The sequence below is a fragment of the Rhinolophus sinicus genome, chromosome 15 (genome assembly GCF_057876585.1).
Source record: "Rhinolophus sinicus isolate RSI-liver-muscle chromosome 15, RSI-T2T, whole genome shotgun sequence".
Classification (NCBI taxonomy): domain Eukaryota; kingdom Metazoa; phylum Chordata; class Mammalia; order Chiroptera; family Rhinolophidae; genus Rhinolophus; species Rhinolophus sinicus.
This window is the reverse complement of record NC_142515.1, coordinates 86,093,116-86,104,706: the sequence shown is the minus strand read 5'-3', so window position 1 is coordinate 86,104,706 and position 11,591 is coordinate 86,093,116. Positions and strand designations below refer to the sequence as shown.

At 51.9% G+C, this 11,591-nt stretch overlaps 2 protein-coding genes across 2 annotated transcripts; one reads left to right on the top strand and one right to left on the bottom strand.

The window, feature by feature from the left end:
- The first annotated feature begins 1,376 nt into the window (after positions 1–1,376).
- On the top strand, positions 1,377–3,547 carry GADD45GIP1 (GADD45G interacting protein 1). The gene is made up of 2 exons (XM_019746209.3): positions 1,377–1,745; positions 3,186–3,547. Exons 1-2 carry the CDS (start codon positions 1,396–1,398, stop codon positions 3,502–3,504), a joined length of 669 nt encoding a protein of 222 aa, XP_019601768.1. The 5' UTR covers positions 1,377–1,395; the 3' UTR covers positions 3,505–3,547.
- A 513-nt stretch (positions 3,548–4,060) lies between these two features.
- On the bottom strand, positions 4,061–10,664 carry RAD23A (RAD23 nucleotide excision repair protein A). Its single transcript, XM_019746207.3, has 9 exons — positions 10,482–10,664; positions 8,967–9,128; positions 8,620–8,801; positions 8,428–8,483; positions 8,174–8,301; positions 7,822–7,900; positions 7,563–7,696; positions 4,924–5,088; positions 4,061–4,849 (listed from the first exon to the last, which is right to left on the bottom strand). Exons 1-9 carry the CDS (start codon positions 10,551–10,553, stop codon positions 4,736–4,738), a joined length of 1,092 nt encoding a protein of 363 aa, XP_019601766.1. The 5' UTR covers positions 10,554–10,664; the 3' UTR covers positions 4,061–4,735.
- Positions 10,665–11,591: the final 927 nt, after the last annotated feature.

Here is an 11,591-nt window from a genome sequence, read left to right as displayed (position 1 = left end):
CCTCTACAGCTAAGAGTGTGAACAACAGCTCTCCCTGGAGCTGGGCTGCCCTGAGCAGCCGGAGGCCAGTGTGAGTGGCCGGCAGCCATCGTGAGCGGCCGGCAGCCCAGCCAGCGAGAGCTGTCCTGAGCTTCTGTGAGCGGCCAACTGATGACCGCCCACCAACTGCCTCAGCCGGGGGGAGTGTAGGACACAGCTCCCTGGCCCATGCATAATACCAGCACGGGCCAGGGAGCTGTGTCCTACACAATTAGACTGAGAAACAACGGCTTGAATTGGAGTGGGGTGGGGGTGGGGGGGCAAGCGGAAGAAAGGGAGAAAAATAAAATAAATGTACTGTTTAGTGGCATTAAGCAAATTCATTCACAATTTTGTGCAACCATCACCACCCTCCAGCTCCAGAATTTTTTCATCATCCCAAACTGAAACTGTCCCCATTAAATATGAACTCCCCCATCCCCTTCCTCCAGCCCCTGGCACCCACCATTTTACTTTCTGTCTAAGAATTTGACTCTTCTAGGGACCTCCTGCAAATGGAATCATACAATATATTTCCTTTTGTGACTGGCTTATTTCACTAAGCATGTCTTCCAGGTTCATCCATGTGGTAGCATGAGTCAGAATTTTCCTTCCTCTTTAAACAAGGCTAAAATCCTTTCTTAAAAATAGTGTTTTAATTTCTGCACCATGATCAAATATTTTAAACATTTAAAAATATAAAACATTAAGTTAAAAAGCATAGTGTAACTAAATATTTACAATAAAATTTAAAATATCTGTACATAAATATCTTATTGCATACACAGTAAATAAATGTCTTAAGTAGATATTTAAATATTTAAAATAAACGTCTAAGTAAGGTTTTAAGTAATTACTTTAAATCAAAGTTTTAAGATATTAGAAATTACAGTAACATTAAAATCATGAAATACCTGAGAATTTTTAAAAAAAGATTAGAAATCAAGTTAAAGAGCATAAAATAAATATGCAATGTAATGAACAATATTTAAATGTTCAAAATAAAATTTAAGTATTTTAACGATCATTTTAGATTTCAAACATTTAAATTAAAATACATAATATGTAGATTGAATTTAAAATCGAAATATTTTAAATATCCAAATAATTGTTTAAAATAGTTTAAATTTAATATAAAAATCAAATGCTATTTAAATATATAAAGTTAAAATGCCATTTTAATAAATAACTGCTAAAATAAAATTTAAAGTTGTATTTGAAGATGTGTAAAAAATATATTACGATCCTCTTCTTACCCCTGCCCAGAACTGAGAGGCAACAGGGACACACCTCATCCCGCCGGCCCCCCGTGGGAACTCCAGTACAGGCAGGGCCGTGGCCAGCCCGACTTGCCCGCGAGGACCCCGCACAGGCAAGATGGCAGCGCCCGTGGGGCAGGTTCGCAGCCTACTCGGGCTGGTGGCGACCCTGGGCCCAGGCTCCCGCGGCTACCGGGCACCGCCGCCCCCGCGCCGCTCGCCGGGGCCCTGGTGGCCGGACCCGGATGACCCACTGACCCCGCGCTGGCAGCTGAAGCCGCGATACGCGGCCAAGCAGTTCGCGCGGCACGGCGCCGCCTCCGGGGTGGCCGCCGGGTCGCTGTGGCCGTCCCCGGAACAGCTGCGCGAGCTGGAGGCCGAGGAGCGCGAATGGCACCCGAGCCTGGCGGCCATGCAGGAGTCATTGCGGGTGCAGCATATGGCCGAGGAACAGAAGCGTCAGGCCAGGTGCGTGCAGTCGGGCAGGCGCTGAGTTGTAGGTCGCGCCCTCCGCAGCCGGGTGGATGAACTGTAACCCGACGGTGCTTACTCCATCCAGCGTTTAAGGGCGGGGTGGGGGCGGGGGTGCATGCTATAGATTTACGTGCATGCACACCTAGTTGCAAAACATACTTCTGAGTTCATTTAGCCATTCAATGGCAAAACTTTACTGAGCGCCTACTGTGTGCAAGGCCTTGTACCAGGTACTGAGGACAAAGCAGGGACCAAAACAGGTCATTTCAGGTGGCGACAGAGAACCATTAGGAAGATGAAATTTGGTGAAGAGTACATGCCAGAGAGTGGCTCTGGTTTGGGACTTAACACGTTGCGTACTGCGGGGTTTAAATCCCTCGTGAAGATTCTTGTGATCCCTACGCAACGTGTTAAACTTGATGTTTAAGCAGAGACCTGAGTGACCAGCCAGCCACGAGATCTTATGGAGAGTGTTCTGGGTGGAGGGAACAGCTGGTGCAAAGGCCCTGAGGTATGAACCTGCTTTAAGTAACAGCCAGGACATCATTGTGATTAAGGAAGAGTGGAAAGTGATGGGGTCTGGAATTAAGGATAGAGGTCAGACCCAGAAGCAGGTCTAAAACATTAGCCTTGACAGAAATATGGAGGCAACACTGCGGGTATCAGGATGGTGTTACTTTCTGGAGGGAGGGGCTAGCCAAAGCAGGCAAGTTGGGGGAGCAGACCAAGTGTGTTCCTGGTGTTTAATATTCCTGTCCTCACAACAGTTCTAAGGAAGAGAGGGTCAAAGCCACCAGTCTGGAGTCACCCTGGCATTGAACAGTAGAGCTGGGATGTGAACCCGTCTTCCATCGCTGCCCCATCCCGGCTGGATAACCCTGTTATGTGACCTTAGTTCTTCCAGCTTCACCTTTCTAATCCTTAGATTAGAATCAGATTAGAATCTAATCCTTAGATTAGAATATGGGGCTGTAACTGGCACCTGCAAACTCACTCACAGGATTGGAGGGAAAAGGTCCATTTCTTGCCTTCACTCTTGTGCCTAGAATTGGGCCTGGTTGGTATACAGGTGCTTGGTAATGTCTATAGGATGGAGTGAGCTGTGGGAATGGCCCGGCATGGTGTGCAGCACTCAGAGGGCTCAGTAGACAGTTCAGTGAAATGTTGGGTTGATTTGGGGTCTGCTCCTGGGAGTTATTGGGGCTTGGCTGTCATGCTCAAGGTCGTATGTTCGTTCATCTCTCTTGCCTGTTTCTTCACTTGTCAAGGACTTCCTGACAGTGAATGGCCAAGATAAGTCTTCCCAGTTTGTCATCTCCTGGGAAGAGTTGGGAGGCAAGACGTGGGCAAAGGCTTGAGGGTGGCATGTGGGTAAATAGGTATTGCTCTGGCTGGGTATCATTGTCCTCACGGCCCACCCTCCTTCCCCTGCAGGGAGCAGCTCATTGCAGAATGCATGGCCAAGATGCCACAGATGATTGAGAACTGGCGGCGGCAGCAGCAGGAGCGCAGGGAGAAGGAGCAGGCAGACAAGGAGCGGCGGGCCCGGCTGCAGGCTGAGGCCCAGGAGCGCCTGGGCTACCACGTGGACCCGAGGAGTGCCCGCTTTCAGGAACTGCTGCAGGACCTGGAGAAGCAGCAGCGCAAGCGCCTCAAGGAGGAGAAACAAAGACAGAAGAAGGAGGCGCGAGCTGCCGCAATGGCTGCTGCTGCAGCCCAGGACCCAGCAGCCTCTGTGCCACCCAGCTCCTAAACTTTGTTCTTTCTCAATAAAACCTGCTGTCGGCCATCTCCCACCCCAGAGAGCTCTGCTCTCAACTGAGTCTTCTCTCAATGTGTCCCTCCCTGGTTCCTTCCGCAAGACCTGGGACCAGGGAATCCCCCACCCTTCCCTGCTCACTTGAGGACTCTAGGCCATGCTGACTAACTGGGGCTTCAGGGTCAGAGAATCAGGGAGGAGTGGGGTACAATGGGGAAATAATGGAGCAGATGGCAGATGAGAAGAAGGCTTCTGTTTACCAACATTAATCTCCAGTAATTAGCCAATTACCAGGGGGGAAGCATAGCCAAAACAGACCAGTGATGATGGTGGGGGCAGGGAAAAACAGCCCTTCCAAGGCCAAGCTGGAGCTGGGACCCACTGCCTGGAATGAGACAGCTTCTGAGGGGGCAGGATACACTGGGAACCCCAACGTGCAGAGGCTGACAGATACCTCTGCCTCTTGGTATTCCCAAATCGCCTGTGCCCAACTAGCCCCCAGAGCCAGACGAGCTAGAGTGGGAAGCCCCAGCAGGCACCGACCACAGGACAGGCTTTTAAAACTTTATTCACTTCAAAACCTTTATCAGAGACACGGTTCTGTTCTAGGGTGGGGGGGGGGGGGTGGCCTTGACCTCCAGAGCAGCTCTGATGTTACCCTTTCCCCAGGCAGGACAAACCTGGCTGCCTCCTCAGTGAAGGGATACAGGCTGGAGGCCAAGGCCAGACTGGAGGGGACCATGGACCTCTGAGTGCTCACCCCAGATGGGAAGATTTGGGCCACTCCAATGGAGGATCAAAGTTTGGGGCTCCAGGTTCCCCTCACCCCAAAAGAGGGTAGGCGGGGGGTGGGAGGGAGGTCTCGGGCTCTTCAGGGGATGGGGAAGCAAGCAGCCGCCTCTCCATCTGGCTGCAGGGAGCTGGGACAGAAGCCAAGAGGGGCCCATCTGTTGCCTCCATTTCTGCCAGCTCCTTGGAGCAGGCTGGGCTGGGCCGGGGGGTTCGGGGGACAGCTGTCTGGCCTAGGTCTTCTCAGGCCAAGATGGGAATGGGGGCCATTTCAGGAGAATACGAAGTTAGGGTGTTGTTGTTTTTTTAGGTTTTTGATTTTTTTCCACTTCTTAAATAAACATGAATATATATATATATATATATTTTTTCTTTTATAAAACTTTTGTGGAGTTGGGAGTAGGGTGGGAGCGGTGAGCAGCCTGGCCTCCCGGCATCACTCGTCATCAAAGTTCTGACTCAGGAGGAAGTTGGCAGCCAAGTTTTCGTTTTTTTCACAGGCAAAGTAGGCCTGGATCACTAGGCTCTCTGGGAAGCCCAGGGCCTTCAACTGTGGGAAGATGAGCAGGTATGAGCAGAGGGTGGGGGCCTGCCCACCAGTCACCCTTCAGCCAGTCCTCTTACCCTCTCTATAGCTTCTTTCTCCTGTGGAGTCACTTGGATGTAGTTCATCTGTGGGGCCTCCTCACCTATGGCGCCCACCTCACCCTCCACATCTGAGATGTCCGCCAGCTCCCCAGGGGGCTCGTTTAGCATCTGGATGAACTGCTCCTGGTGCCGGCTGATTTGCTGTGGGAAACAGAGCAAGGGACAGTGACCCACAGACCTTATGCCCCCTCCCCAGATGCCTATCACAGTCCTCACTTTTTCATCCACTCAGCAAATACTGCGGGTGCCAAAAAAATGTATACAAGAGGACACTTTGGGGCCGGCCTGGTGGCTCAGGCGGTTAGAGCTCCGTGCTCCTAACTCCGAAGGCTGCCGGTTCGATTCCCACATGGGCCAGTGGGCTCTCAACCACAAGGTTGCCAGTTCAATTCCTCGAGTCCTGCAAGGGATGGTGGCTCTGCCCCCTGCAACTAAGATTGAACACGGCACCTTGAGCTGAGCTGCCTCCTGGATGGCTCAGTTGTTGGTTGGAGCGTGGGCTCTCAACCACAAGGTTGCCAGTTCAATTCTTCGACTCCTGCAAGGGATGGTGGGCAGCGCCCCCTGCAACTAAAATTGAACACAGCACCTTGAGCTGAGCTGCCTCCCGGATGGCTGAGTTGGTTGGAGCATGTCCTCTCAACCACAAGGTTGCCGTTAGACTCCCGCAAGGGATGGTGGGCTGTGCCCCCTGCAACTAGCAACGGCAACTGGACCTGGAGCTGAGCTGCGCCCTCCACAACTAAGACTGAAAGAACAACAACTTGAAGCTGAACAGAACCCTCCACAACTAAGATTGAAAGGACAATTTGACCATTGTTCCCCAATAAAGTCCTGTTCCCCTTCCCCAATAAAATCTTAAAAAAAAAAAAGTTTAATAAAAAAAAAAAAAAAAGAGGACACTTTGGTCAATGTTGCTCAAGCAGTAGTTCGCCGTCATCAGAAGTGTCTGGACGCTGATGGTAACCACTTTGAGCATCTCTTGTAACTGCAGAAGTCACACGTGACTTGGATTCATATTTTGTTACCGGTATATGTTGAGTATTACAATTTTAATAGTTCTTTTCCTTTCTTAAAATGTATATACATGTTTTTGGCACCCTCTGTATTTAGCGGGTGCCCATTCTGGCTAAATAGCAACACAGTATTGGACACAGGGCCTGTCCTGGTGTAGCTGAGGTTCCAGGGTGAGGAGACAGGCCGTCAACAAATAAATGGACAATTATTTACAATGTAAATACTGGTCCTAGCATATAGTAGAACATACATTGGGCTAGGAAAGACCCTCTAGGCCAGGTGGAAAGAAGTTTCCTCCAATCAGAGCAAATAGCAAGCGTGAGACCCAGGGGTAGGGATACTTTTGGCAAATTCCAAAAACAAGATCCTTGGGGCAAACCCACGTAAACAAGAGAAGAGGGCAGAAACAGAAAATGAGATCAGAGAGGAAGGCAGGGAGCAGGTCTGCTCTCTTCTAGTGCAACAGGACATCACAGTAGTCATGGGTAACTGTGTCCTTTTAAAAACGTTAACTCATATGTCTTCTAATACCTATGATCAGGGTTCTAACACAACCCAGTCTACTTTTATGTATGTCTGACAATTTTCCCATCAATGAAAAAAATACTTTTTCAGGATTCTGGCTCCTGGTGGAGAATGGACAATAGGAACAGTGCAGAAGCCGAGGCCTGCAGTGGCTACTACGCAACCAGGTGGGAGATTAGGTATCAACCATGGAGATGAAGTGCAGGGCTGGGTTAAGATGTTCTGGAAGTAGAGCAGACATGACAGGTGATGGACGACCCCAGCAGGTCTCCAGGGGAGGGTCTGTTCTGAAACCTTAGATGCCTGAACAGCACTTTCATGGAGGCGTCAAGTCAGCCATAGAACAGCATGGCATCCAGAGGTCTAGGCTAGTTACATACATTTGGGGGTCACCACAGATTGAAGGCCCCCAGGATGATACGTGGGAGGACTGAGTGCAGATAAAGAACAGAGGTACATAGCCTGGGCCGCCAACATCTGGAGGGGGTGAGCAGGAGCCAGCACAAGGGCCTGAGAAGTGGAGAGAAGCAGCAGGCGACGGGTCCTGAGCCTGGAGAGGCAGGTCACGGAGGACCCAGAGGACCCCTCTCACAACCAGCGGCCACTGCCCCTCGGCCTAGGAACCTTCAAGGGCAGGATGGGGTCTTGCTGAACATGATGGACCCAGAGCCAGCTGGAGCACAGCAGTCCTGGGCAGTGCCATGCAACCCTGTGGACATTTATGAAGCACCAGCTATATGTGGAGCCAAGCCAGTCAGAGCCACAAGATCCAGAGGGCAGAGCACAGGACCCAGAGGCTGGCGGCACATACTGCACCAGATGTTTGGCTGCTCCAAGCCTCTGGTGTTTTCTTCCATGGGGGTGATGACAACAATACCCACCCCACACAGGGTGGTTACATGAAACGGTATAGGTCATCAGGTCACAAGGAGCAGCACCGGGCTGTCCCACTTTCCTAGTATAGAGGAACTCCTACATACGGCGCCGGGCCAAGCTTGCTCTTTGGAGCTGTGGTTCCCACAGGGGATGGGAGGTGGTGCCTACACTGGTTCCCTCTGCCCCCAGGACCACACCTGCAGAAGCTGCGGGTTCTCCTGGCCCAGCTGCTGGAGCAGGGCAGGCAGCAGTGCCGGGTTCTGCTGAATCACCTGTCGCATGTTCTGGAACTGGGGCTGGTCCCGCAGGAACTCCAGGGGGTTCTCTCCCACTGGCAGGTGGAAGGCATATGGTTAGACCCCAGGCTGGGCTCCCAGAAGCATGGGGTTTGGGTGGGAGAGAAGTCAGATGCCTTGACAGCAGACACCCCACATGCACACATCCCGACTCACTCACCTGCTTCTGTAGCTGGCTGCTCGGACACCTGGCTCTCCTGGACAGAGCCGTGTTCTGGCTCGGGGCTCCCAGGAATTCCCTGTCAGGACTCCTATTTAGTTCTAATGCACAGACCACCTGCTGCCTCCCTCCTGCACATTCAGCCCTGGCAGGAGACAGGTGAGGCCTTGGCCCCGCCCTCCACAGGCCCAACCCTCTGCTCACGTCCAGCCTCCTGCAGGGAGGTTTTCCTGGCTCGAACCATGACCCAAAGGCTTTTGGGGGCAGGTTTTACCTCCCTGACCACCTATCAGAGTGCTGAAGCCCACGTATTCCCTGGAAGCCTCCCTTGGAGGCAGCAGCCCCACCTCACCGTGAGTAGATACTCCACGGCTCGGTGGGGGTTGTTGTAGCTGGCTCTCAGGGCGGCCACGACCCGTTCCCGCTCATAGCCCATGGACATGATCTCTGTCAGCATCGTCTCATACTCGGAGCCCGTCACTGTGGAGGGAGCAGCAAGGCCTGGGTCACCCACAAGAGGGAAGGGCAGCTCCCAGGCCCTCCCGAACCCACACAAGGCCCGGCTGGGGCACCCAGTCACTTCTGCCACGGGGACCACCCACCCACCTAACGTGGAGGCTGCGTCTTCCTCTCGCCCGCTGCTACCTGAAGAAGGAACAGAGCTGCAAATTCAAGAGAGAGAAATCGGACCCTGGCTTCTGGCGGCTTGCCCTCCCCCCGGGTGTGTGGAACCGCATATGTGGGCACTGCAATGTGCTGGAATAGGGCCCACAATGAGGTTGCTGCTCCTTGCCTTACCCTGACACAGACTCTGGGGACGTCGTGGGGACTGATTCCTCCGATGGACTCTTGTCCTCTCTGGCTGTAGGTGAGGGATGGGACATGCCTGAGGCAGGGGCTGGCGGGAAGGATGTGGAGGATTCTGGGGCAGCAGTGGGTGATGCCTCTGGAGGTACTGACGTGCCTGGGCTGGTTTTGGCCTGTGACACCCAGAAAAAGGGAACAGGCATCAGTATCCCTATCATGCCCCAACATCCCGCCACTTCCTAGCCCCGCCCTGTTCACGACTAATCTCTCCAGGGCACACAAGCTCATCAACTTCCCAGCTAATCAACATACCCTCCCAACCAGCACACTTCACCCACCTTCGTCACCATGACAACCACAAAGTTCTTCTCATCTATGCGATAGTCCCTGATGGGGACGTCATCGCTCAGGATCTTGCCAGCATAGATGAGTTTCTGTCCAGCCACCGGGAAGGCATCACGTCCCTTCTCAGCTTCTATCTTCTCCTTTAGCACCTTCACCTGGAGGGAGGGGTACAGTCATTGCAAACCACAAGATTCTCTCTTCCCTTCTAGTTTGGTGATTGAGGGGAGAGGCTGCAAGCCCTGATGATGGAGAGACGAAGCTTCGGTCAAGCATGCTTGGTATGAGTTCATTTGATCATCCCAACATTCAACTGAGTATTTACTGAACACTTTTAATGTGCCAGATGCTGTTTCAGGCACTAAAGAAACCGCAGGGGACAAAACCAAAACTCTACTCTCATGGAGGTGACGCTCAAGTGGGAAGACAAAAAAACAAGTATATATTTCAGGTAGTGTAAAGTACAATGAAAAATAAAATAAAAGGGAGATGGGCGAGTTCCTCGTTCCACACTGCAGACAGGGGTCAGTTTTTACTGAAAACATCTAAGTTGACAGAGACGTCATAAATGTATATGCATCACACTTTTAAAGTCTCATAATTCTATGAGATAGATACCATTAGCCTCATTTCATATTTAAGAAAACGGAGGCACAGAAAGGTCCAGTAACTTCCCCAAACTCAAATAGTTGAACAGGTCAAAAAACCTGAGTGTTTTTTTTTCTACAAAAAGTGGATGTCAATGTCTCCCTCACGGAGTATTGTGCAAAAAGTATCAAATACATAGTTAAGTCGCTCACTAACGCTGGTTAGGTCCTAAGTTTCCTTTCAGCTAAAAAGGCAGAATGTTTGGGCTCTAACATGAGGAAGAACCGAATTTGAGTCCTCCGAATACTCACTGTGTTTGTGGCAAAGTTCCTTAATCCTAGGTTTCTACATCTGTAAAGTGGGGAGTCAGAGTCCCCAAATGACAAGTCTGTTTTGCAGATTTAGTAAGATAACACTAAAATGCCCAACGACTAACAAAGAACAAACGGCCAACAAACACGGACCACTGAAACTCAGACCGTTTATTATCAGTATCACCGTTGTTGCAGTCATGAGTCCGCATCTCTAGGCCATTACCCCCAGAGTCGGCCACCAACGTCCCGAGGAGACAGACGTCTGCAAAGCTGGGAACTCAGAGATCCCCGTCCGGGAGAGCGCAACCCAACCGAGAATCTGAACCTGTGGCTCCTGCGCCCCGCAAAGGCGCTGACATTGGAGTCGGGGCCTGGCAGGCGTCCCGGGATGGGGCCTCGTCCGAAGACCGCCCGTGAGCACCACCAGAGCCGCCAGGGGCTAGGCCGGAGACCATCGTGGCGGGGATGGGAGGCGGTGGTTCCGGAATGTCAGGCAGGTTGGGAGAGCGCTATTCCCCCTGCCCCTCCCACCGGGATCTCGGCCCCCCCGCCCCCATCCCACCCCGCGGCACCAGTCACTCCGCCCCCGGGCTCCAGCCTGGCTCGCACCGTCTCGTCAGGCTCCATGCGGATCTTAAAGGTCTGCTGCTGCAGCGTTTTGAGCGTGATGGTGACGGCCATGGCGGGGCCCGAGCGACGGGGCAGCCCCAGGATCTTCACACAACATGCAACTCACGCCGCCGCCATCTTAGCGCCCAGCCGCGCCGCGCGCCGACAGCTTCCGGGGCAGGAGCTGCGCGCGCCGACTACTAGAATGCGTGACCTGCGCACCTCCCTCCCACCCACAACCTGGCTTTCGTGGGCATGCGCACAAGAATGCCCTCGGACCAGACGCAGAGTAAGGTCGGCTCCGGGGAAGGGGAGGGTGAATATCTCTGTGCGCGTACACTCGTCACGTGATTTCCTGTCAGTGACGCCATACCCGTTTGCGGTGACGTCATACGGCCATAAAATGGCTCCGAAGTCCCCTTTCACGCCCTCATGCGTTTAATTTCATGACGTAGAACAAAAATTTTTGTGTACTTGTTATAGATATTTGTGTTTCTCTATAAAGTCTTTGTTCACGTTCCAAATGAGTTTTATTCTGGTCCACCACCCTGACAGGAACCTCATCAAGGCCCTGAGAGTGACAATTACTCAGGACTGGAAAAGATACTTGGAAGGTCACAAAAAATAAATTAAAATTCTGAAAAAAAGAGAGAAAAAAACATTTGGCTGTGGAAGCTGGAACACGGGCCATTTTGTGGACTCATTCATTCATTCCTGAACTGGGTTTTTTGGAATGATCCCTGCAGTTCAAGTTCTTGGGTCTCCCACCTCTGTGCTGCTCCCTCCCCAACCACTTGGTTCACTCCACTATACCCAGTCCGACCCCAAAAGTATTTAAGATGTTAACTTTCAAGGCCTCCTTACACTGAATACATAATTCTCTCCATAAGCTTGCCCTGGATACACCAATCCTGGAGGCTTCCCAGAGGGTTGGAGCTGGGCCACAGGACCCAGGATGGAAGCTTGAAGGGAGCCCATCCAAAAAACAGACTTCCCAAGCCTGGCACCAAGCAGGCAGTCACATCTCTGGCACACCCAACTATAACCAGGTCCTGCTGCTTCTTTCTTTACTGTGTGCCAAGCCTAGAAGCTTCCACCAGGGTAGGCCAG

Coding starts and splice junctions, on each gene's coding strand:
- RAD23A (XM_019746207.3), bottom strand. CDS start 10,553: ATGGCCGTCACCATCACGCTCAAAACGCTGCAGCAGCAGACCTTTAAG. Junction 8,802..8,966: donor TGGTTGTCATGGTGACGAAG/GTGGGTGAAGTG, acceptor TGGGTGTCACAG/GCCAAAACCAGCCCAGGCAC. Junction 7,697..7,821: donor GCAGCCAGCTACAGAAGCAG/GTGAGTGAGTCG, acceptor TCCACCTGCCAG/TGGGAGAGAACCCCCTGGAG.
- GADD45GIP1 (XM_019746209.3), top strand. CDS start 1,396: ATGGCAGCGCCCGTGGGGCAGGTTCGCAGCCTACTCGGGCTGGTGGCG. Junction 1,746..3,185: donor GAACAGAAGCGTCAGGCCAG/GTGCGTGCAGTC, acceptor CTTCCCCTGCAG/GGAGCAGCTCATTGCAGAAT.